We start from the raw sequence: 23,968 nt of genomic DNA, 5'->3' as shown, positions 1-23,968 counted from the left end.
AAAGATTAAATAAGTATTTTTTTTCCCAAATAACATATTTGTCTTTAATAGCTTTATAACAATGTCAGCATAAAAAAACTATTATTTAAATGTGAAAACGTACTTATAAAAAAAAAAATATTATCTATATTAAAATAACGTGAGATTTGAAAATGAGGTAACGTTATTAGTCTTCATCCTGCAGACCGATGTAGCGTTGTACTTTATGCGCAACTGAACAACCACACAAAAAGTACAATGCCTCAAAATAAACATTAATTTTTTTTACTATTATAGAAACGGCCAATTTAGGAGTTATTGGACTTTTAATATTGAAGGTCAAAAATCTCCCTCGGCTGCCCCCCTTCCGTAAGATCTGTCCAGACACACACATTCACACACACCGAGCAGTAAAATGGTCGACCGTCAACCGACTGACTTCACAGCGCTTTAAACACAGATTCCGCCTCTTTCGTTTACATTATCGTATTTCATATTTAAAAACTATAGAAGGAGTGGTTCCACGACTAGCTATTAGATTTTGATGGAGTATTGTATTTCACGTTGCCTCAAAACCCAGAAATTCGCACTTAAGCACTTTAGCTGTAGCTAGAAGACTAGCTGCGGTGTATGTATTAATTCCTGAGGTAAGTGCTTTGTTTTAAAGAGCGAATCATTTAGAATGTTGTTTATTACTAATGACAATACCATGCTTTTGAAAACCCGAAGTAGAGTGAAAGCATTTACGTGTTGTTCAGTTTTTCCTCGTCGACATCTGCTAGCCACTAGCTTGGTTTTGCTAGTTAAATTAGCCAGCCAGCTAGTTAGCATCCGTCTGGCTGCAACTTTAGCTTTCCGCTGGTCGTAAAACATACTTGTGCTTATTTAATATCTTGCTACTTAATCTGGACAATGTTTGCATTAAATTAAATCAAATATGTGGGGGCTTTGTGGTTTTGGTGTGCAGTGTATCCAAACTCATAGTCCTGGCTCACTATTGCTTTCAGTATTTGACCAAATACATTTTTGTGCATGTCTGGTGTTGACAGTTGCTTACGTTAAGTTACCCTTTAGATTTTTCTCGTGATCCGTATGTAAATAATCGGCGGCTTCACGGGGAATTTAACAGAACTAACCTGAGATTTACGTTGCATATGTGTCAGTTTCTCTTGCTAACAAACAAGCTGATTCGGTAACATGCATCCGAGTTTGGCAGGACCACAGAAGCGTACGATTTAACTCACTTTTTCAGTTACTCCCGTTAAAACGCTAGTTTAAATATTTGATTTTGCACGAATCGTTCGAATAGACGTTTGGAATGTATGTAATATCATATGTTGCACCGAAGGAAATGGGCGGGTGAACGGAGCCCCTGTCCGACGATGCTGCTCTGCCAACTGCAGGCTCACAGACAGATAGCTGAGAGATTCTCCCATAACGAAGATCATTAATGATTTTAATCGGCACCCCCTTTTAAACCATGACATATGCAAACTCGGGTGCATACCGATTATGTTGCATATACAGTGATTTGTGTTATCATGATCATGTGTTTGGTGCCGCTGTTATGCATCAGTCCGTTATGCATTTTGTTTGGTAACAAGGCAGCACCTCTTACCAGAACTGGATGAAGGAGATACTCAACGAAAATTATTTTTTTTCCCAGATACTTAGTGATGCATACTCGGGTAAAAACAGGCCTATAAATTCCTGAGAAGGTTTTACAGTAAAGCATGTTTGTTTTGACAGAGACTGTTTTTAAACAGTATGATCATGTTTTTTTGTTGTTGTTTTTTTTTTGTAGAAAGGAGCATCAGGAAAGGGAACAGCAGTTCATGGAAGACAAGAAAAGGAAAAAGGAAGATAAAAGGAAACGGGAAGCCTCACAGAAGGTAGTTATATTATGTAAAATATAATAGTGTTGGACTGTTACATTTTAGTAAATTGAAGGGGTCATACGATGCGATTTTCAATTTTTCCTTTCTCTTTGGAGTGTTACAAGCTCTTGGTGCATAAAGAAGATCTGTAAAGTTGCAAAGACTAAAGTGTCAAATCCAACGAGATATTCTTTATAAAATTTAAGACTCGTCCACCCCTCCCTAAAACGGCTCATTCTAACACGCCCCCACATCTCTATGTCACTATGTGGGAAGATTTTCAAAACACCGCCCAGATGTTCAGGCAAAGATGGAAGGTGTACCTTTTATTCCCATTGTGAAAGCGAAACTACTTTGTTGGGCCTTCCGCTTCATCATGCCTGGAGCTGATACTTGCTTGTCACTAAAGAAATATATCACCTTTGCACTGTGGATCGCCGGAGCGGCTTTCACTGTGGATGAAGCGGAGTCCAGACCGGGGACGTTACATGTGGTTGCCGTAATCCCAACGGATGCTTTCGTCATACAATCCACCGGCCGTGTTAATCTCAGGCCTGCCCATCTCTGCTCACTCGAACCAGCCTCCGCTCACTCTAGGCCGCAGTTCACTCCAGGCCTCCGGCCTCCGCTCACTCAAGGCCACGGTGTATGGCACCGTTTTGTTGAGAAAGCTAAACTACTTTGTTTGGCCTTCCAAAAGAGGACACGACTAGAAATCATGTTTATATCACGCTTATAATGGATTTTAGTCTCGTCGCTCCAGCCGTACAGAGCATCAAAATATGTTAAGGGGTGTAACTTTCCTTCACAAGCTTGAGGTATTCGGCCAATCACAATGCACTGGATAGCTTGCAAATTAGAGCACACCTCGCATTTCAGACCGATGAGCCTTGTAAAAATCGATGCATTTCAGAAGGCAGGGCATAGAGGAGAAACAATACAGAATGTACAGTATGTGGAAAATAATGTTTTTTTTAAAACCATAAACTGCATACATTTCATTAGCAGCATAACATTTCTTTTTAGCAGCATCATATGAACCCTTTAATGCACACCCTTTGATGGTCATACTGTGTAGGTGCGCATTCATTTTCAATATTCTGTAGTCACTTTTTCAGCATATGTCTGTAGGATTGATTTATTGTCTTGTTAATAGTTTGAAAGTCATCCAAGCCTCGGTTACTAATTTGTCAAAGTGTTATTTTAGAACTAGAGATACTAAAAGTGAAATCTAAAATTCAAATTTTGTCAAGTTCTATTTTTTTTATAATTTACTTGTTTTTTTCTCATTATTTTGCTTTGGGTTGTGTGTAAAGGACTGTTGACACCAAGAACACTAACTTTATTAGCGTGCACACCAACAGACAATATTCTGAGCATGTGCTTCAGTTATGTTATCTTTGAATGATTCAGCTCAATGAAGTTTGGTGGATTCTGATTGGCTGTCAATGTTTCAGAATCATGCATCATGATATCTGTCATGAAGCACAAATCTGTGGAAGTAAAAAACTCAAGCATTGGCCTAGCAAACATTAGCCGCTTTTCCATTGTCGGGACAATGTGAGCCAGTGCTTTAAACGGGCCGGGTGGGGCTAATACCCTAGAACCTGAAGCACAAGGCCAAAATAGCACTGCATTTTGACCGTCAGGCCAGAAGCTCTGCTTTTCACCAAAACCCGCCCTTTAAAAGCCTCTCAGGAACAACTTCACGCAACCCCATCATTTCACCAACAAAGACAAGTTATCAGAAAACAAATAATAATTAAGTCACTGGAACTAGCGCAATCACAAAACAAACATGATAAAAGAGGCTGTTTGTTTGCACTCTTTGTTAAATATCTAAGTTAATATTTTGTTCAATCCAAAAACATCAATGTTTTAGTATAATAAGTGATACATTAATAATAATGAAATAATTTATCAGGATTGAAAATGAGTCACACAGAAATAAAACATTATGAACATAGCCTGCTTATTCAGCCATCTGTTTCTGTTAAATTGTAGTCACGGTAGCCTATATACATCACATTTAGAAAGAATTATCATTAATATATTCTTCTAAAAGCTCCCGAACAAAAAACATTATTATATTTTTATGACATAGGCCACGCTGAAATAAACTCTCGAGACAAGACTTATGACGGATAAAATGTGTTACTAAATAAATAAAAAATTGTGATAGAGAATAAGAAGCTGGCATCTGATTTCTTCAAGCGTTCACATTTACCATGTTTACTATGGTAACATTAATGGCTAGCATGCATAGTCTTTTGCATCGCTTATAAATATTTCTACCTTGAGTGTTTTAACGGCAAACTCCGCCTTTGTTCATAACCACTCCTCTTGCCCTAACTGGCCCACTTTGGCCCAAGGTTTTAGTAGGGGCAAAGAACCTGGGCAGTTGGCCTCGAGGAAGCACCAAGGAGGCACTATCAAGCACCGGACATGACATCGGAAACGCGACTGGCCCTGGCATGCACTAGCACGCCCGTTTTTGGCCCGACAGTGGAAACGCAGCTAGTGTTCTGTACTTTAAGTAGCCTACTTTAAATATGCATTGTCATCAATACTGACTCCTTTTCCCCTTGTTTCAGGTTGCAGAACAAAAAAATAAAGGTAACTAAAAAAAATTTTGTATTGTTAAAAGTTTTATAATAGTTTTTGCATTTTTTATGGATTTTTTCATCATTCATGTTTGTGCTGTGTACTAATATCCTGAAAGTAACATAGATAATGTGTAATTGTGCTGACAAATGAAAAGTGTGTCAACGTGTGAATGTGTGTAATCTATTTATTCTTTCCTTTACCTGAATGTAGCTTTTCTGCATTTCTGCTCTCATTTGCTCCTAAATTTTCCACTACACAGTGCCAGAATTGACCAAGCCTCCATCTGCACAGTCTCCTGCCACCCCCAACTCAGCTTCCCCCAGCCCTGGCCCTGTCCCTTCTTCAACCCCATCCACTGCCACCCCGGCTGCTGGCGCTCTCCCTCAGGGTGGGAACAATGCTAAGCGGCCGGTGGTGGCCAACGGACAGCCCTCCCCCGGCACACAGAATTCTCAGCGCTACATGCCCCGTGAAGTGCCCCCTCGATTCCGTTGCCAGCAGGACCATAAAGTGCTACTGAAGAGGGGCCAGCCACCACTGTCCTCCATGCTGCTGGGGGGAGGCAACAGCGGGGGCGACAGCCCCAATGAAACAGTGGCTTCTGCATCAGGTAAGAATCATCAAGTGAATCATTTGACTAATGGAGAAAGTGTTTATAGTTAAATTGTCCATAGGTCAACCAAATCTTGATAATGAAAATGTTGCTAACTTAGCTCAAAACACAACATAAGGTGTTGTACTGTTTTGTATCAAATTTTTAAATACTCATTGTGTCCTGTATACTTACACACTGTAGTGTCACGCTGTAAGGGTTACATACGTTTTTGGAGAGATGTTTCAGCTTAAAGCAAAAATGAAAGTTCATAAAAAATTTATTCTTCTGTGAAACACTCTAAAGACATTTTGATAAATATCTGTGTTTTTGTCAATACAGTAAAAGTCCAAAGTGTTGCGAGTCCAGTATTGTCTTGAAACCCCAGTGACTTAATTTTATCAACAAAAGCAGTTCTTCAAAATATCTTCTTTTGTGTTTCACAGAAGTTATGCAGGTTTGGAATGGCATAGGTGAGTAAATAATGACAGAACATTTTGAGTAAATTAATTTGTTATATTGGTTTATTTGATACATGTAGGTTGTGTGTTATAAGGAAATAATCATGGAAGTTCATGGAGAGTTTGGCATTTTGTTTCCAGATCCAAGCGAGGGCCCTGTGGGTCCAGCTGCTCCCTCACTGCCCCATACGCCGTCATCCTCATCAATCGCTGCTTCTTCAAATTATGCAAATTCCATGTGGGGGACCAGCTCTGGCAGCCAACCCCTCTCTCAGGGCAGGGAAAAGGTGATAGTGGACCGGTCAGACCTGGAGGAATGGCCTAGTATTGCTGCTGGAGATGGGTCAAAGGTGATGGATACAACAGGTACCGGAGGTGCAGACAGTAGCGGAATTCTGAACTGCAGCACCTCATGGGGTGAGAGGCATCTCCAGCAGCAAGGAAAAGTTGTGGGAGGAGGAAATGGGAGGAAAGGAGTGAATTCTGGCAGCCCCTCCCCACCCGCATCCTCCGGTTCACCAAATGAATGTATGCAGTCTGGTAGTGTTTGGGCTTCATCCTCCCATGAACTCATAGGGGGGAATGCAGTAGCAGCAGGCTCATTGCCCCCAATATCCAAAGTTGCCCCTCTCTCAGTGAGCTCCGATAGCTCCCTTGGTGTTAGCTGTGGGATTCCAGGTGCCAATTTTACCCCTAATGCCAATCCCTCTGCTTGGCCAGCCCTGGGACAGGAAGGAGCTGGGACAGTTGCAACAGAGGGTGGGTCCTCTTCTCTCCAAAGCTCATCTTTGTCTGCCAGCAACCCTCTTTCTGTGAATCAAGCCTCTCATCAGCACCAACTTCACCAAATGCAATCCAGAGACAGAGAGCCACCCTGTGGAGAGTGGGGTGGTGCAGCACTGGAACCAGGAGCAGGACCAAAAAACACAGGGGTGGCAGAGGGGGCTGATATGGACTCTGGAAGCACAGGTGGAGGAGATGGCTCCACTTCCTCTTCCTCCTCTGCCAGCTCATCATTGTGGAAAGCTCAGCCTTTCCCTGCAATCTCCAAAACAGGTGCCTCAAGGACTGAATCTTGGGAGGATGGAGCAGGAGGGAGCTCTGTGTCTGCTGAAGGCGGGAAAGCCTGGGTTATTACCGGTCAGGATGATCGAGGTGATTTGACTGGGGCAAGTGCGTGGGGAACAGCAAGTGGGGGTCAGACCCCCGGAGTATCTCAGGGAGCGTGGGATGGGGACCATATGTTGGTTGGGGAGTGGGGGGCATCTAGTGGTGTTGGGAGGGTCAGCAACCCAGTTGGGAAGGACGGTTCGAGCAGTAACAGCAGCAGCAGTGGTAGTGCCGGTAAACCGACGACTTCCTCCTCCACACCTTCAACTATGACAAGAGCTTGGGACAATCAGAAAGGAGTTGGGGATGTGGGAGCAGGGGAATCAAGTGAGTGGGGAGGCCAGGGTAGCAGAGGTGGGGGAGGTACCTCATCCTCCAGTGGTGGAGGAAACTCTAGAAGTGGCAATCAGCGCCATGGATACCACCGCTCTCATCAACCTCCCAACCCTGAAGTGGCCTTACAGAATCTGCTTAGCCGGTCTGACCTGGACCCCAGAGTGCTGTCCAACTCTGGTTGGGGTCAGAAGCAAATCCGGCAGAATGTGGCATGGGATTTGGAGGGAGGTGGCGGAGCAGCAGCACCAGGTGGAGCAGACTCTTCACCTACAATGAGTGCACCTGCCCACGCTCAACCGTACTCTGGTTCTTCTGGCACCACAACTACTGATCTATCTTCCTCCTCTCTGCTCCAAGGTGCAGCTCTGAATGCCAACTTAAACTCCAACTCCATCCTCGGGCCAGCCGCTGTTTCACATGGTGAAGTTTGGGATAACAGTAGTAGCAACACCAGTTCTTCTTTGCATGCCCGAGGCCCTCCACCCTCGGGTGTCAATATCCAAAACCCTGGCGTCTCACAATCTGTAGGTGGAGTAGGTAGTTCAGCTGGTGGACAAGGCAAGCCATCTGGGGGTTGGGGAGGGACTGCTTCATCAGAAGGCCAAGCGAAAAGTTGGGACAGCGAGGGACATGATTGGCGAGGACAAAGCTCCTCAGGTGGGTGGGGAAATTTCCAAACACAGGGTACTCCATCAACTGGAGGAAGTGGCTGGGAAGACATTCAAGAGGATAAAGTAACAGACAGTTGGAAAGAAAAGAGACGGGGGGATGCAGGCAATTGGGGAACAAGAGGAAGCAGCGACTGGGTGGAGAATGAGCCCATATCATGCAGTGGGAGCTGGGGGGATGGGAAGAGTGGTGGAGGTACTAGTGGGGACTCAGAAGTGGGTACATGGGGTAATTGGGATGAGGAACCTGCAAGAGGGTCATGGGGAACTGGAGGTACAGGGGTGGGTAGAGAAATGGGTGGCAAATCTCACCAAGGCTGGGGTGGGAAGATGCACCCATCACAGATGCCAAACAGCCAGTCGGCCTCACAGAAAGGCCCGGCACAACAGCAGCAACAACAATCACAGCCTCAATCGTGTCAGTCAGTGGACACAGGGGCCATGCAAGGGGGCTGGGGAAGACCAGCAGGTCCTTCAGCCCAGAGCCAAAGTTCAGGGTGGACTTCAGGGCCCATACCCAATATTTCCAGTGGCCCTATAGACAATTTAGAGCCTAGTGGTTGGGAGGAGCCTTCTCCACAGTCCATCAACAGGAAAATGGAGATTGATGATGGAACATCTGCTTGGGGTGACCCCAGCAGCTACAACAAAACTGTCAACTTGTGGGATAAGAACAATGCCCCATCTGGCCAGGCACAATCAGTGTCCCCTCAGCAAGGACCCCCAACCTTACAGCAGCAGCCACCTGGAAGAATGCTAACAGGCCTCGGGAATAGGGACATGAACCTTGCACATTCAACAAACAAGGGGCCAGTAGTAGGTAAGAATATATCCTTTCCTTTGAAGTCTCTATTTTAATGGGAATTCAATGCTGCTGCTTTTTAACCCTTTGCAATCATGAAAAATTGACACCTAAATCTAAAAGACCATAATTTTTAATTACCTCATGGTAGGTTTTTTTTTTTTAGCATGGAATCATTGTCAGTGCAGCAGAAGCCCAAAATTGAACAGTTATTTGTTTGATATTTAAAGAATAAAGAGTATAGAGCTATGCTTATTAAAGCATTTGCTTTGTCAATCTCTTAGCTTCCTCTGGATGGGGAGGTAGTGGCTCTCCTTCCAGTCCATGTGTGGACAACGGAACTGCAGCCTGGGGTAAACCTACTGATGCACCCACTAGTTTGGGCAACCCCGATGACACTGGCAAGGCATCAAGTTGGGGGGACCCCTCTCCCAATCCAGTGAAATCTGGTGAGTCTGAATAATTTTAGTAGCACTAATGGAAATGTTTGAAATTAAACTGTTCCCAAATGTATTCATACTTCTGAACATTTTAAAAGAATGTTTCTATTTTTACAGGTTCAAAGTCTATGCAAGATGGTTGGGGTGAAGGAGAGGGCTCAGTCAGTGCTTCACGTCACTCCAGCTGGGATGAGGAGGAAGAGAGTGGTTGTGTATGGAATAGCACTGGTTCCCAAGGCAGTAGCTCATCCTACAACTCTGGAGGCTGGGGAGCCAAGAAGGGCAACAAGGTATGCCAATGGTCAGGCTAGGGCCTATATTTATGCAAATTTGAAATAGAAGTTACTCCTGGTCAGTAGTTACTGAGATTTCTGTCTAATTTTCTTCAGGGTTCCTTGAAGGGTGCGGGAGACTCTTGGATGAACCCAATGACAAGACAGTTTTCAAACATGGGAATTCTGGTAAGAAATGATAAACGATTTGTCTTAGAGAACATAGTTTTGGGAAAAACATTTCATTAATGTAATGCACTGATATGGAATTTACCCTATTTTTTTAAATGCTATTACAGCAGTCAGCTGTAATTCCATCAGTAGCTTTAATAACCATTGTATTTTTTCTAGATATAGGCAAATAGTATATTGCTCACTGATACATCAGCACCTTTGTTAACATGTTTGGGTAAAGTTTGGTCTATGAGGTTTACCAATTCAGTAATTTGTTAATAGGGAGAGGACCACAGTGGTCGTTCTTTGGATCTGGCCCCTGGTCCTCCGCAGGACAAAAAGATGGAAGCAGAGAAGCGTGGCATGGGCTTAAATGAGTACAATGGAGAGATGCGTAAAGGAGGACGTGGAGGGGGAGCAGGATCAGTCTTCCGTTCACCTGGTTCCAAAGAGGTGGGGGCATGTGAACCTGGGTCTTACTATGACAAGGTATTTGCATCTCCTTATGTGTCTGAAAATGGTAATCTGAACCTCAGCTGTCACTGTGATTTAACTGTGTGTTTTTGAATCTTTTGTCCTTTTTCTTTAGACGAGTGGTCAGTTGTTTAGTAGCGGAGGTGGGATGGCACAAGCCAGGCACCAACCAGGGGTACCTCCTATCAACCCATCAGTAAGAGCGCAAGTGCCTCATCAGTTCCTGTCACCGCAGGTACTTGATAATACTGTATATATAATATTACTTCAGTAAGTTGCAAAAATGTTATGTTGACTGACAAGTTGTTTTAGAGGCAGACATTTTGTTGAGGTTTTCACATTTTTACAACTTCCACGTACTGTGCACTGATTATGAAAAATAGGATTTCACATTGTCTTTAAGATAAATTCCTATTAACCACAGAAATGCAGTTGGCTGAACTGTAAGTCAGATGTGAACTTGGTAATAAGATTAACTCATTTCTGCTGAAGGTGCCAGGCTCTGTGCTGAAGCAGATGCCTCCTCCCAGTGGAGGTGTTGGGGGTGTTGGGGGAGGCATCTTTCCTCCACAGCTTTCCCCACAGCACATTGCCATGCTCAGCAGCATATATCCCCATCATATTCAGTTCCAACTGGTGGGTAATTCCATGTTGCATGCTCAGTACATTGTCTTTGCAGGCCAGATTTAATACACTCGCTACAGTTCTGTTTGGTTTTCTTTTAACCCTGTGAGTCGTGCTTTCTTGCAGGCCTGCCAGCTGCTACTTCAACAGCAACCACAGCAACAACAACAACAGCAGCTGCTGCAGAACCAGCGCAAGTTCCCCCCAAACATACGTCAACAGGCAGACCCACAACAAGTACCGTTTTCACCTCTTTTTTGCTTGACTACTATTGAACTGTTAAAGCTGCTGCAATGTGAATGTTTCCTGATGATTCTACAGTGGTCAAGTGCTCTCAGTAAATTTTGAAGTTGGCAGGAAAAGAGTTTTACATATTAACATTCTTTGTACTGGTTTCATATTACAGAATTTACATTTAATGGCTTGATCTAGCATAACCCTCTATTTAAAATGCCTTATAAGGCCAAACAAAGGCATTTTCTCGGACCTGTAGCACCGAGGACAAAATAGTGCTGCGTTTCCACCGTTTGCCCAGAAGCTCTGCTGCTCTTCACTAAAACCTGCCCTTTACACGCCTCTCAGGAACAACATCATGCAACCCCATCACTTCACAAACAAAGACAAGCGAAGCAAAATTCTCGAGACGAGACTTATGACAGATAATATACATTACTAAATTAATACACGATTGTGATGAATAAAAAGCTGACGTCTGATTTTTTCAAGCGGTCGCATTTACCATGTTTACTATGATAACATTATTGCCTAGTGTTTATAGTCTTTTGCATCGCTTATAAATATTTCTTGTATGGTGATTATAATCCACATCGGATCAAGTTATTTCAAACACTCACTGTGCACTAAAACTGACATACATACTTTTATGTACAGGTGCTTCTCAGTAAATCAGAATGTCCAGGAAAAGTTTATTTATTTCAGTAATTCAACTCATGTATTAAATAAATTCAGTGCACACAGACTGAATTAAATTGAGATGATTTTAGCTCACATTTAGCCAAAACCCACCAATTCACTATCTCAACAAATTATAATACTTCATAAAACCAATAATAAAAAAAAAAATTTAGTGAATTGTTGGCCTTCTGGAAAGTGTGTTCATTTACTGTACATGTACTCAATACTTGGTAGGGGCCCCTTTTGCTTTAATTACTGCCTCAAGTCGGCATGGCAAGGAGTTGATCAGTTTGTGGCACTGCTAAAGTGGTATGGAAGCCCATGTTTCTTTGACCATGGCCTTCAGCTCATCTGCATTGTTTGGTCTCTTGTTTCTCATCTTCCTCCTGACAATAACCCATCGATGGGGGTTCAGGTCTGGTGAGTTTGCTGGCCAGTTAAGCACACCAACACCATGGTCATTTAACCAACTTTTGGCAGTGTGGGCAGGTGCCAAACCCAGCTGGAAAATGAAATCAGCATCTTCAAAAAGCTGTTGAGCAGAAGGAAGCATGATGTGCTCCAAGATTTCTTTGTAAACGGGTGCAGTGACTTTTCAAAAAACACAATGGACCAACACCAGCGGATGACATTGCACCCCAAATCATCACAGACTGTGGAAACTTAACATTGAACTTCAAGCAACTTGGGCTATGAGCTTCCCCACCCTTCCTCCAGACTCTAGGACCTTGGTTTCCAATTGAAATACAAAACTTGCTCTCATCGGAAAAAAGGACTTTGGCCCACTGGGCAACAGTCCAGTTCTTCTTCTCCTTAGCCCAGGTAAGACACCTCTGGCCTTGTCTGTGGTTCAGGAGTGACTTAACAAGAGGAATACGACAACTGTAGCCAAATTCCTTGACACATCTCTATGCCTTGACCCCAGCCTCAGTCCATTACTTGTGAAGTTCTCTAAATTTCTTGAATCCATTTTGCTTAATCCTCGTAAGGCTGCAGTTCTCTCGGTTGGTCGGCATGTTTTTCTTCCACAATTTTTCGTTCCATTCAACCTTCTGTTAACGTGCTTGGATACAGCACTCCGAACAGCCAGTTTATTGGCAATTCATTTTTGTGACTTACACTGCTTGTGAAAGGTGTCAATGAATGTCAGAAACCATTTTGAAGGCTCAGGAAACCTTTGCATGTGTATATATATATGTATGTGTGTATGAATTACTCAATATATGTGTAGATGTGCCACATAGCACAACAAATAGAAAGGATGCAGTTTGTATGAGAATATGAGTTCCTGTAGAATTGCATCTGTTATATTGAATCATGTTTGTTTTTCCCCAGCTTGCTAGAATCATGGCTGTTCTCCAGCAGCAGAGACAACAGCAGCAGCATATGGGAGGTACAGGAGGCAGCTCCAAACTCTCTCCTTCTCACCTTGGTGGTAGTGGCCCAAAGATGCCAATGTCAGACACCCTCACACACCCTGGCTTGGCAGGATCTGTAGCAGACCTGCATCAAAAAACACAAGGAAATTATTCTGGTGAGTCTGTTTTTAATTTAAAGAGACACATGAGGGTTGTTATACATGTTGAGAACTTGATGTAGTAGTGTTTTTATAACATGTCATCTGTCCTTTTCTGTGTCCTGAAGGGTTTGGGCCTGGAGTGAGCCTCTCTGGTCTGGAATTGGGTCCCATGGTTGGTGGCCCAGCTGGGCTTAAAGACAATGTGGGGCAGCAGTCTCGTTTCAAGTGGATGATGGAAGGTCATTCCCCAGCCCCATCACCTCCTGATAGCACTCTCCATAAAAATGGTGCAGTACTTTTTTTTTGTGACACCTATGAGTTTGGGTTATACAGAGATGTGTGAAATCTACTGGTACAAGTTTGACAGTTACTCTGTCTCCTGTTTCTTTGATATATAGGTCCCATCGCTGCTCCCCTCAAAATGAGAGGTGGTTCCCCATACTCCCAGTATGAGATGCTGGGAGGTGAGAGTTTGGGTGTGCCTTCACAAGGGCCGTCAGATCACTGGCACAGAAGTCCTGGAAACAAGATGGGCGCCAAGACTGGCACATCCAGCTGGCCTCCAGGTAAACAGTGATGCACATCTGAGCATTTTCATCTTCGTCACATGTGAATATATCTGTTAAGAATTGAAATGATTTTCGCTTCAGAGTTCCAGCCAGGAGTGCCTTGGAAAGGAATTCAGAGCGTGGACCCTGAATCTGATCCTTACATGACCCCTGGAAGTATGCTGGGCTCATCAATGTCAAGCCTGAACGACAACGAGCACCAGTTGCTAAGAGACAACACAGGTACAGCTCCCTTCACTTAATGGTTTAGAATGGTTAGTACATGTTTAATTAGTTAGTGGTTGCGTCCTTTTTGTTTTATGAATCATATGAATCACCTTTTGAAAAGATTTTCTAAGATCATAAGAGTTTTGGATTAAATCAGGTTTGTTCAAACATTTGACTGGTGTTTTATGACATTGATTTCTTCTTTCAAAAGTAGTTCCTCTGCCACAAACATACACAGTGGACTAGGCTTTGAATTTAAATGTCATTTACCTAGTCATGTAAATGGTAACAAGCAAGTCTTGTCTTTTGCATGTGTTTGCATAGAATCAAATCCCTCCTTCAACACCTTGCTGCCTTCACCTGGTGCCTGGCCCTACAGTGCCTCAGAGAGCCCCCTCAACAATGCACACAACCAAGGTAACAACTAAGCTCTCTTCTCACTAGATGTTGCTTTTTTAATTCGATTTGATTTCAGAAAGACACAAGACTTAATTTTTTTGTGCACTTAACTGAATTGTGTCATTTCTCCCTAGTATTAATACTCTGAATATATTTTGCTGTATTCTTGTTCTCACAGCTAAGTACACAGACTACAAGCCCAGCTGGCCACTTGAGCCAATAGGACACAACAAACATTGGAAGACCAATCGCAACAGCTCTTATATGTCACGCCCACCTCCTGGACTGACCCACCAGAAACAGCCCTCCGTTTCTCCTTGGTCAGGAGGAGGCCCACGAATGGGTAGAGGCTGGGGTGGCTCTGGAGGCGGCCAAGAAAACCGATTTGGGCCTGGTAATACAGCATCTTATAAGCCGTAAAACTTTATTGAAAATTACAGGTGTTAAAATGAAACACTATTTAGACATTCACTGAAGTAAATTCAACTTGTTTTAACTTTTAATAAAGGATTAGATCATAGTCTCACTCTTTATCTGTGCAGGTTCTGCGTGGAGTGATGGAGGAGCCTCTAAGGGGAGCTGCTGGCTGGTGTTGAGTAATCTTACCCCTCAGGTATCTGTTATGACTTATGTTGTTGTTTTTTTTTATTTCGATTTTCTATGAGTTCTCTAATTTCGTTGCAATGATTTGTATCATTTGTTCTCTGCAGATTGATGGCTCCACTTTGAGGACTATCTGTATGCAGCATGGTCCGCTTTTGACCTTTCACCTCGGTTTGACTCAAGGCAGTGCTCTGATTCGCTACAGTACACGCCAAGAAGCAGCCAAAGCTCAGAGCGCACTTCACATGTAAGTGTCTGTAAATCTATATCCTGACCCAAATCCATTTTTCACATTTTAGCACCCTCTCAAAGCTCGCTCTCAAATCAGAATAACACATAAAAAAGGTAATTTTGTAAGCATTTGAAATAAATAATATTGTGACTTGCTGATATAGGCAAGAACGTTATTGTGAGCTGTAACGTTGCAGTTGTGCGGAATAATTATGCTGTGAGAAATAATGTCATGATTACAAAAAACATAGGTGCAATTATGTGAAATAAGTAAATTGCGAGACATAACATTACAGTTTTGAGAAATAGAAAATTTGGAATTATTCAAGATCAAGAATTATTTACGCTGTGAAATAAAGTTGCAAGTTGGAGAACAGACGGGCACAGTTATGAGTAAAGTGACGTGAGATGCGTAGTCACAATTGTGAGAAATAGTCACAATTACAAAATACAGTGGCTCAACTGCAAGAAATAGCTACATGGTGTGATACATATTGTGTCAGTTGTGAGAAAGTTATTAGACACAATGTTGCAATTGCAATTAATTACAATGTGAAGTTACCTATTTGAATATATATTGTTTTAGTCTGTGGCAGAAATGGGCTTCCATACCTTGTAGAGGTCTTCCTAACTGTAATCTCTGAAAATTCCTTCCAGGTGTGTTTTAGGTAACACCACAATCCTTGCCGAGTTTGTGAGTGAGGAAGAGGTTGCTCGCTATTTTGCACATTCCCAGACTGGAGCTGGCGGAAGCGGCAGCGGAGGCAGTGGAGCCGGTGGTGTGGCTGACTCCGGGCAGGCAGGCGTGACGGGGTCATCGGGGGCCGGGGCTGTGGGTACCATCAGCGCTGGGAGTGGCGAGCGAGAACGGGCTGGAGTAGGAAGTTTGACGTCAGGAGGAAGCAACAACAGCGGTGGAACCGGGCCCTCTGGATCTTCCTGGCAGAGTTTGGAAGGTACGGGCAGCTCCCCTGACCCAGCCTCTGCCCAGGGAGCAGGCCTAAGTATTTTCGCCCAGTGGAGCAGCAATGGTGCTGGTGGCGGCGTGGGAGGCAACACGGGCGGCGTTGATCCTGGCAGGGCGGGGTTGTGGGGCGGCATGACTCCAGGGTACACAAGCAGCAGTCTGTGGGGGTCTCCGGCCATGGAAGATCGGCACCAGATGAGCAGCCCTGCAGCGCTGCTGCCTGGAGACCTGCTGGGAGGAGGTGCAGACTCTATCTGACTGATGCAGCCACTTACAGACAAATACACATGCAGCAACACACACACACATATACATACAACAGATATATAAATATAACAGCTATCCTCCTATATTAGCACAGATGCAGGAATATAGGAACATTAATCAGAATACAGGCAATTTGTGTACATGCCCTTTGTCACTCAGATGGGCGCATAATGCATAAATATACATCCAAGTATTTAGTATACATTCGTAACACCTATGTAGACGAGATTTAAAGGTAAGCACTCGAACATCTGATGCAGGTAAACACTGCTGCATTATGAAACCTAGCAAAATGCATTAATACAAAATGATACAGATGACACTGGTTACAAATCTACACACACTGTCATTTTTACCTAAGCAGTGTTTCGAGCTCCCTATAATCTGATCTTCTTCACAACATGGAGCATGGAGGAGCAGTGTGTGGTAGTAAATCAGTACTGATACACGTGTACACGCACACAAACACATCCCATTTCTTCTTCTCCTTAAATGAAGACTTCAGCAAGACTTGAACAGGACATGCAAACAGTTGGACTTAAATGCTGACTCAACTGGATGAATCCTAAACCTTGAGGTCATAAAGATCACACACGCATACTGAGACGCTCTCACTCAAGCGTGCACTGTAAAGGTAAAACCAGACAAAAAAAAAGGACAAAAATATGCATCATAAAATGTTCGTTGAACGCTCTCATTTTTAGGCTCCATTTTCATGCAGACTGAAATTACTCAAACACTGTTCTGATGTCTGACAAACTGTATCTCGTTGTCTTTTTTTTTTTTTTTTTAAATGGTGAAATCCAGAATTTTCGTTTTTGTTTCCCAAACGCTGACCTCGTTTTTCTTTTTCTTAATTGAGTATGTTGTCATAATGATGATCACTTGGATGTTACTTAGCTGTACAAGGTGCCCTTTCTGCCTTTGCATGCATGAGTGAAGTCCCAGGTAATGGAGGCAACGTTCTTTTGTGAGGCATCGATGAATGTGTGACAGCCAGAGATTAACAAGCGTGGTGTATTTACAAAGATCAGTGCTGGATTAGGGCAGTGAGTAAATGTATGAGTGACAGCTTATTTCAGGTGTTTGATGTCTATGTGTGCATGATACGTATGCAGGTGTGGCTGACTGTGTGTGTGAGTGTAGACGGCAAGTTCAAGAACATTGGCACTAATGAATATTTCTTAAGTTGTGGTTTTAGCAGCCTTTTTTTTGTTTTATATATTGTCTGAATTGCAATAATTATAATAAAGAAAATGATTTTTTTAGAACATGCAACCAACTGAAGGCATTCATACTGAAACATGAAACATGCCAAAACTTATTGTACCAAGCTGAGCTGGATGGGTGTTTTAGGAACACTTAAAAGTTACCAGTTGTTTATTTTTGTTGTCGTGTACCATTATAAATTAAGGCGGGCTTTATCACTCGTGTTCAGGTTTTTTGTTTCTGATTTTACAAAAGAAATTAATTAAAAAAGGAAAAAAAAAGAAGACGATTAATAAAGGTTGAATTTCATTTTGTTGTCAATTGTGTGCATTTTCCTTTAATCCTTGATTTAGGTGTGATACTTCTGTTTAACATTCTCACAGCTAGAATCCACTCTTATAATATTACAGGTTTGTAAGGGTCGTTTTTGTTTTACAACCTGTTTAAATGGATGAACTTGCTTATTAGGGCATTGTTATATAGTTAGGCCAGTCTTACTCAACCTTTGTGACTCATGGGCCCCCATTGTCCACAAAAAAGCATCATGAATTTTCCAGATTATTGTATTTATTTTTTTCTGAATAACGATAAGGACTTATTTTTTACTCAATATCTACCTGATGAAATATCTTCAAGCTTGACATAACAAAAATATGTATTATTTCTAATTATTTATAAATGTACATGATCTTAGAGTTCTAGAATATCCATATCTAGGTTGTCCAAGACAATAAGGACACTGGTTATTCAAAGAAAATAGAAAAGGGTCTGAATTAAAATAATATAATGATTGCTCGTCATTAATAGTTTAATCTTTTTAATGATTTTAAGTCATTTTGAGACTGGTTTTAACTGTCATCAATGTTTAAGGGTTTATTTTGCAATAATAACTGACTGTACATTAGCCCAGTTATTACACGGCCATCTACCAAATAAGCAAATATATAAAATATTACCTTTTTTATTTTTAAATAAGTTAAAAAATACAAATACGTACTTAAAACAAGTATTAAAATAAGGTACTAAGAGTAAGGGTAATCAAAATCAGTTTCTTAAACAACAATAATTGTATATTTTTAAATATATATATATTTTTAGAAATATATAAGATTTGTATAAGACTGTTTCGTTGATTAAACGGAAGCGTTGTGGTTTGTCGCTTGCGTGCTGTGTTTAGCATCAGTGTGCGGATGGAAGAGAGGCTGCGTGCGCACGTCATGCGCGCGGCCCCTTGAAGTGATCCGGGTCCTTTCGCTAGTTTGTGAATGACATCATTTCTGTGAGAAGTGCGCTGGGATACAAACAAGGGAGGCTACTTCTCGCTAGCCCGCTAATGCAAGTAGGTCAATCCGTGCGCTGAGATATGAAATCAAGGATTTAAAAATCAGAGGAGGAAAGCAGTGGTTAGAATTACATTTGTGATGAGACGTTTACAATTACGCTTGCACTCTTCGCTGTCCAGGGTCCTGTCTCACGAGCGCAAGCCTGTCGACCAGCCTCACTTTACCACCATCCTCACGTTAGGTAAGAAAGATGTTCATGCTTTAAGGTCATATCAGGACACGAGTCTTTAGGGTTCTTTCAGCTGTCCTGAATAAATGTAAATGTCAACACCACGAACAGTTCGTGAAATCTCGGGATCAACATGGTCTTGGGTGCGGCTGCTACAAAATTGTCTGAAAACCGCTGAAGACATAACTTACCTCTTGTTTGATACGCCACAAAACACTCACGACAATGGGTCATTTTGACTAGATTCCTAATTCTAAAGCTTAAATCTTGCACATTGATAATCGCGATGGTGCATAAGATGAAATATTAACCTGTTCGTTGCAAGTTCGTAGGAATTGAACAGCAACTGTGTTCGGATCACATCACATGACTCAGATGTCAGATGATGTATGCATGACTGCCAGTGCTGACTGCATGTCCAATTTTTTGTTCTTATTTTTATATCTGAAATGTGAATTATATCTGAGCTATGTATATCAGTGCGCATCCTAGTCACTTCTGCTGTGTGCTGAAATGCAGACCTGTAACTGTTTGAGACTAATGCATATGATCTAAATCATGTTAATATTTTTGTAGGACTCTAAGGCTGCTTTTAGGGAAGGAATCATGGAGTTACGTGTTGGGAGTAAATACCGTCTTGGCCGAAAGATTGGTAGTGGCTCCTTTGGTGATATTTACTTGGGTAAAAAGTATATTATTTAGACAAATTGGCTACTGATGTAGATTGCATGGAAGTGTTGTGTCCTGATGTTGTTTAAAAAACTTGCAGGTGCAAACATCACATCAGGAGAGGAGGTAGCCATTAAACTGGAGAGTGTGAAGACTAAACATCCACAGTTACATATTGAGAGCAAGTTCTATAAGATGATGCAAGGTGGAGGTGAGAACTGATTTCCTTTCGTTTTCTTTTTGATGGTGCGAATGGGTTTCTAGACATGTCTCTTCAATCTTCTTTCAACATTAGTGGGTATTCCCTCAATCAAATGGTGTGGTGCTGAAGGGGACTATAATGTCATGGTGATGGAACTCCTGGGTCCAAGCTTGGAAGACCTGTTCAACTTCTGCTCAAGGAAATTCACACTTAAAACAGTCCTGCTGCTGGCAGACCAGATGGTAATTGCATTGAATGTATATAAACAGAATCTTAAAGAAAAAAGTAATATTATCGCTCATACTTAGGATGAATAATTTTTTGCTACAGACACGACCCTTTGTGTCTTACTGAGGGGAGTCTTGTATTACATTTGTAAGTGATAATACTTAGGGGAGAAAATGGGCAAATATTCTATACATTTATATTGAAAGAGGGACTTATCTAGGGATCAGAACATCATAAAAACTTGTAAACAACCACATAGCGACATGCTCAAAACTCAAAATATATCATAGCAATTGTATAGTAATGCCTTGCTACTATCTTTAATGCCTTAGGGTAATAAATGCAAGTTTTTACTATATAAAAAGACTATATAAAATGTATATAGGTTTATATTAAGTTATATAGTTATTTATTATCATTTGAATAGCCTGGCTGCAGAATATTCATAAGAAAAGCAATATAAAACCTCCTCAATAAATCAGATTGTAAATATGTAGTGCTAAAACATAATTTTAATCCAGTTAAAATGAAATAAATGAAAATAGATAAAAATTTTATACATTTGAGACAATTCTTTTAAATTGGTTTTATGTTTATTCTTTCCAGATTAGCCGAATCGAGTACATCCATTCCAAGAACTTCATTCACAGAGACATTAAACCTGATAATTTTCTGATGGGGCTTGGCAAGAAGGGAAACCTGGTCTATATCATAGATTTTGGCTTGGCCAAGAAGTATCGTGACGCCCGCACACATCAGCACATCCCGTATCGTGAGAATAAGAACTTGACTGGCACTGCCCGCTATGCCTCCATTAACACTCATTTGGGCATTGGTAAGGGCACCAGAGGGCCACTGAAATGCATCCTGTTGGTAAAAATGGACTCTTTATTTTGGGTTATTCTAAATGTCCCTTCTGTTTCCACAGAGCAATCTCGACGGGATGATCTTGAGTCGCTTGGCTATGTTCTTATGTATTTTAACTTGGGTTCTCTGCCTTGGCAAGGCCTTAAAGCAGCCACTAAAAGACAAAAGTACGAGCGAATCAGTGAGAAAAAGATGTCAACGCCCATTGAGGTTCTTTGCAAGGGCTATCCATGTGAGTTGATGTGATTCGAACAGCTCGAAAATCATTTGAAATAAAATTTCTCATTTAAATTGTTTTTTTTTTTCCACACATTATCTCCAGCCGAATTTTCAACCTACATGAACATCTGCCGCTCTCTCCGGTTTGATGACAAACCTGACTACTCCTACTTGAGACAGCTGTTCAGGAATCTTTTCCACAGACAGGGATTTTCATACGACTATGTGTTTGACTGGAACATGCTGAAATTTGTATGTTTTTAAAAAACATTTTGCATTATTTATTGCAGTACAGTTCAAATGTGCATTATACTATATATATATATATATATATATATATATATATATATATATATATATATAAAATGCATATATAGTATAATTAAATTGCTCACTTTGTGGGTTTTTCTGACTGTGTCAGGGCTCCAGCAGGACCGCAGAGGATAAAGATAAAGAGAAAGAGCAGAGGGGAGAGGGGGAGGAGAGGGATGAGAGGACCGGAGGTGCACCGCCGGGTTCTGCAGCTCGTGCTTTGCCTTCTGGCCCCAACCTCCCGGCCCCTAACAGGGTGCGCAATGGCCCGGACCCCGCCAGCTCAACACCTGCCTCCCGTGTGCCACAGTCTGGTGAGTCTGAGGATGACTGGGACCGGAGGTGTTATTGATGTCTGTTCTATTTATGAGCAGGTTATTTATGAAGTATGTGGTGTCTCTTTCTTCTGAAACCGCATTCTCCTGACCTTCTGTGCTGTCGGTTATTGAAATCAGCACTTACAACTTACCTGTCAATTTGTCTTTTTCAAGGAAACGCATCTCCAAGAGCAGGCCGAGGAGCTGAGCGGGAAAGAAGAGTGTGTTTACGGCTGCACCGCGGTGCTCCTGCCAATGCCTCCCCTGACCTCCCTCTCCGTCACGATCAGATCCGCATCACTCCTCCACAGGTTTCCATTCACATACTGGTTCTTTGCTTCGTTCCCTGATATTTGCTTTTGTTCTGACCTTTCTTTGTCCCTTTCACACAGGTCAGCGTTCCATTCGAACACATGGGGAAATGAGCTCTGCAAGCTCTCTGTCATTTACTGTTTTTAGGAGGTTAGTGATTTTTTTTGTGTGGATCTTTTCGTTTATCCACAAATGCATTGAAATGCAGATCATACTCATAATGACTTCTAACATATACAATACACCTCTTCTGTGATGTGCATGTTTTAAATTTCTGAATTGTAAAATTAATCTGGATATTTCTGAGCATTATGTTATGTCAGGGAGATATAACTGTCCTGATATCATAATAAAGAAAAAAAGCATTATGTTTTTTATGGCACAATCTCTTATTATTTCTTTAAAATATCAGTAAAGCAGTTATAATTTAATTATATAAATATAAAAAACATAAAACAGGAAATGACATCAGAGAGATGACCCCTGCATTGTTTGTCAAGTTCAATATGTCTATCAATGTGGCATTTTATGATGGTAAGAATAGGGTTAGGGACGATTCATTCAAGTTGTAAAATGTGATACGATACAACCCCCTAAAAGCTTTGATATTTATGACTTAATAATTCATGATTAAATATTAATTAACGATGCATTTTGATCAAAAGTGACAGTAAAGACATACAGTATATAATGTTACAGAAGTTTGATTTCAGATTCTGTTCTTTTGAACTTACTATTCAAATATATATATATATTTTTTTAAGTATCACGGTTTCCACAAAATATTTAGAAGCACAGCTGTCTTCAACATTGATAATAATATGATTTTTTTTTTTTTTGCACACCAAGACAGTAAATAGAATAATTTCTGAAGGATCATATGACACTGAAGACTAGAGTAATAGTTGCTGAAAATTAAGCTTTCCCAGGAATAAATTACATTTATTAATATTTCACTATATAACTCTATTTGTGATTAAAAAAAATGGGCTTCTTTCAAAAACATCTACAAATCTCCCAATTTCCAATGATAGTATATGTTAGATTTTTCTTCATCTTGAACCTGTTTATTTGACTCCGCTACTATTACTGCATAATAAATAGGTCTCAGTATTTGAAAAGTACATTTTTCCCAACACTCTAATATAATTAACTTGTAACTAAATCGTTTACATTTGCTTCATTTTGCAGGAATACAACAGACAACTCCCCTAAAGCATTTATATTCATCTTTCTATGTAAAACGGGAGTGTGAGAGAGGCAAGAAGCAGAAAGAAAGGAACCACATTTTTGTAAAGGACAAAGTGCCCCCCCATCTTCACGCACTGCAGGTTATTGCCGTTGGAATGAGACATCGAAGATCACAAGCCTCAAGGCTCAAACAGTGGAAGTGGAAAAGAGAATTGTTACCTGTGGCCTGAAGAAGGTTCTGGTTGTTCTCTGTTTTGTCTGAAATGCTGAGAAAAAGATGGACTTGCTTGTTGGACTGTAAAGTAAAAATGTAATATTGATAGAGTGTAATAAATGTATCCCTTGCACAAAAAGTGTTGTATGTTGACACCTTACTGATGTATGAGGGTTCGTGGAACCATCTTTTCCAGGTTGTATTAATTACGCTAAAGGTAAGAATTTCCAAGAATGTTGTTTCCAGTCAAACCGGTGTTTGGGCTGTAGACAACACTGAATGAATATTTCAAGATTGCACACTGAACAGATGACATTTGAATTGTTGGAGATGATGATATGAATATGGGCTGTGGTGAATTAACCTAAAGATCAATTTGAGCGTTATTAAAGGCCTGAATTCCACTCTTACAATTTCACAGCTGAACAATGTGTAATTTGATATGATCCCTGCATTTACATTAACCATGCCAACCTCATTTATAAATTAACACACATATCAACAGTGTAATTGTTTCAGCTGGCTTAACCTTGTGAACATATATAGCTATTTTGAACACTAAGCTTTTTTACACAACTGGTGTAATAACTCACGACTAAAGGTGTTGAATTCCAGTTTACTTC

The 23,968-nt window shown here is 41.3% G+C and overlaps 2 protein-coding genes across 2 annotated transcripts; both read left to right on the top strand.

The window, feature by feature from the left end:
* Positions 1-345: 345 nt before the first annotated feature.
* On the top strand, positions 346-16,084 carry LOC113056036 (trinucleotide repeat-containing gene 6B protein-like). The gene is made up of 22 exons (XM_026222489.1): positions 346-626; positions 1,784-1,871; positions 4,451-4,472; positions 4,723-5,073; positions 5,502-5,528; positions 5,658-8,450; positions 8,717-8,881; positions 8,990-9,162; positions 9,262-9,333; positions 9,601-9,807; positions 9,908-10,027; positions 10,285-10,428; positions 10,543-10,653; positions 12,667-12,865; positions 12,976-13,137; positions 13,249-13,416; positions 13,501-13,641; positions 13,951-14,043; positions 14,204-14,419; positions 14,568-14,638; positions 14,736-14,875; positions 15,517-16,084. The coding sequence occupies exons 2-22, from the start codon at positions 1,815-1,817 to the stop codon at positions 16,082-16,084; spliced, it is 6,000 nt and encodes a 1,999-aa protein (XP_026078274.1). The 5' UTR covers positions 346-626; positions 1,784-1,814.
* A 2,446-nt stretch (positions 16,085-18,530) lies between these two features.
* Positions 18,531-23,484, top strand: LOC113056037 (casein kinase I-like). The gene is made up of 12 exons (XM_026222490.1): positions 18,531-18,641; positions 18,765-18,826; positions 19,391-19,496; positions 19,584-19,694; positions 19,779-19,927; positions 20,520-20,748; positions 20,842-21,012; positions 21,103-21,251; positions 21,421-21,625; positions 21,803-21,939; positions 22,021-22,090; positions 23,132-23,484. The coding sequence occupies exons 3-11, from the start codon at positions 19,421-19,423 to the stop codon at positions 22,051-22,053; spliced, it is 1,260 nt and encodes a 419-aa protein (XP_026078275.1). The 5' UTR covers positions 18,531-18,641; positions 18,765-18,826; positions 19,391-19,420; the 3' UTR covers positions 22,054-22,090; positions 23,132-23,484.
* Positions 23,485-23,968: the final 484 nt, after the last annotated feature.

Source organism: Carassius auratus, chromosome 37, assembly GCF_003368295.1.
Source record: "Carassius auratus strain Wakin chromosome 37, ASM336829v1, whole genome shotgun sequence".
Taxonomy (NCBI): Eukaryota; Metazoa; Chordata; class Actinopteri; order Cypriniformes; family Cyprinidae; genus Carassius; species Carassius auratus.
The sequence above is the reverse complement of the archived record's forward strand: the minus strand, read 5'-3'. Positions and strand labels throughout refer to the sequence as shown.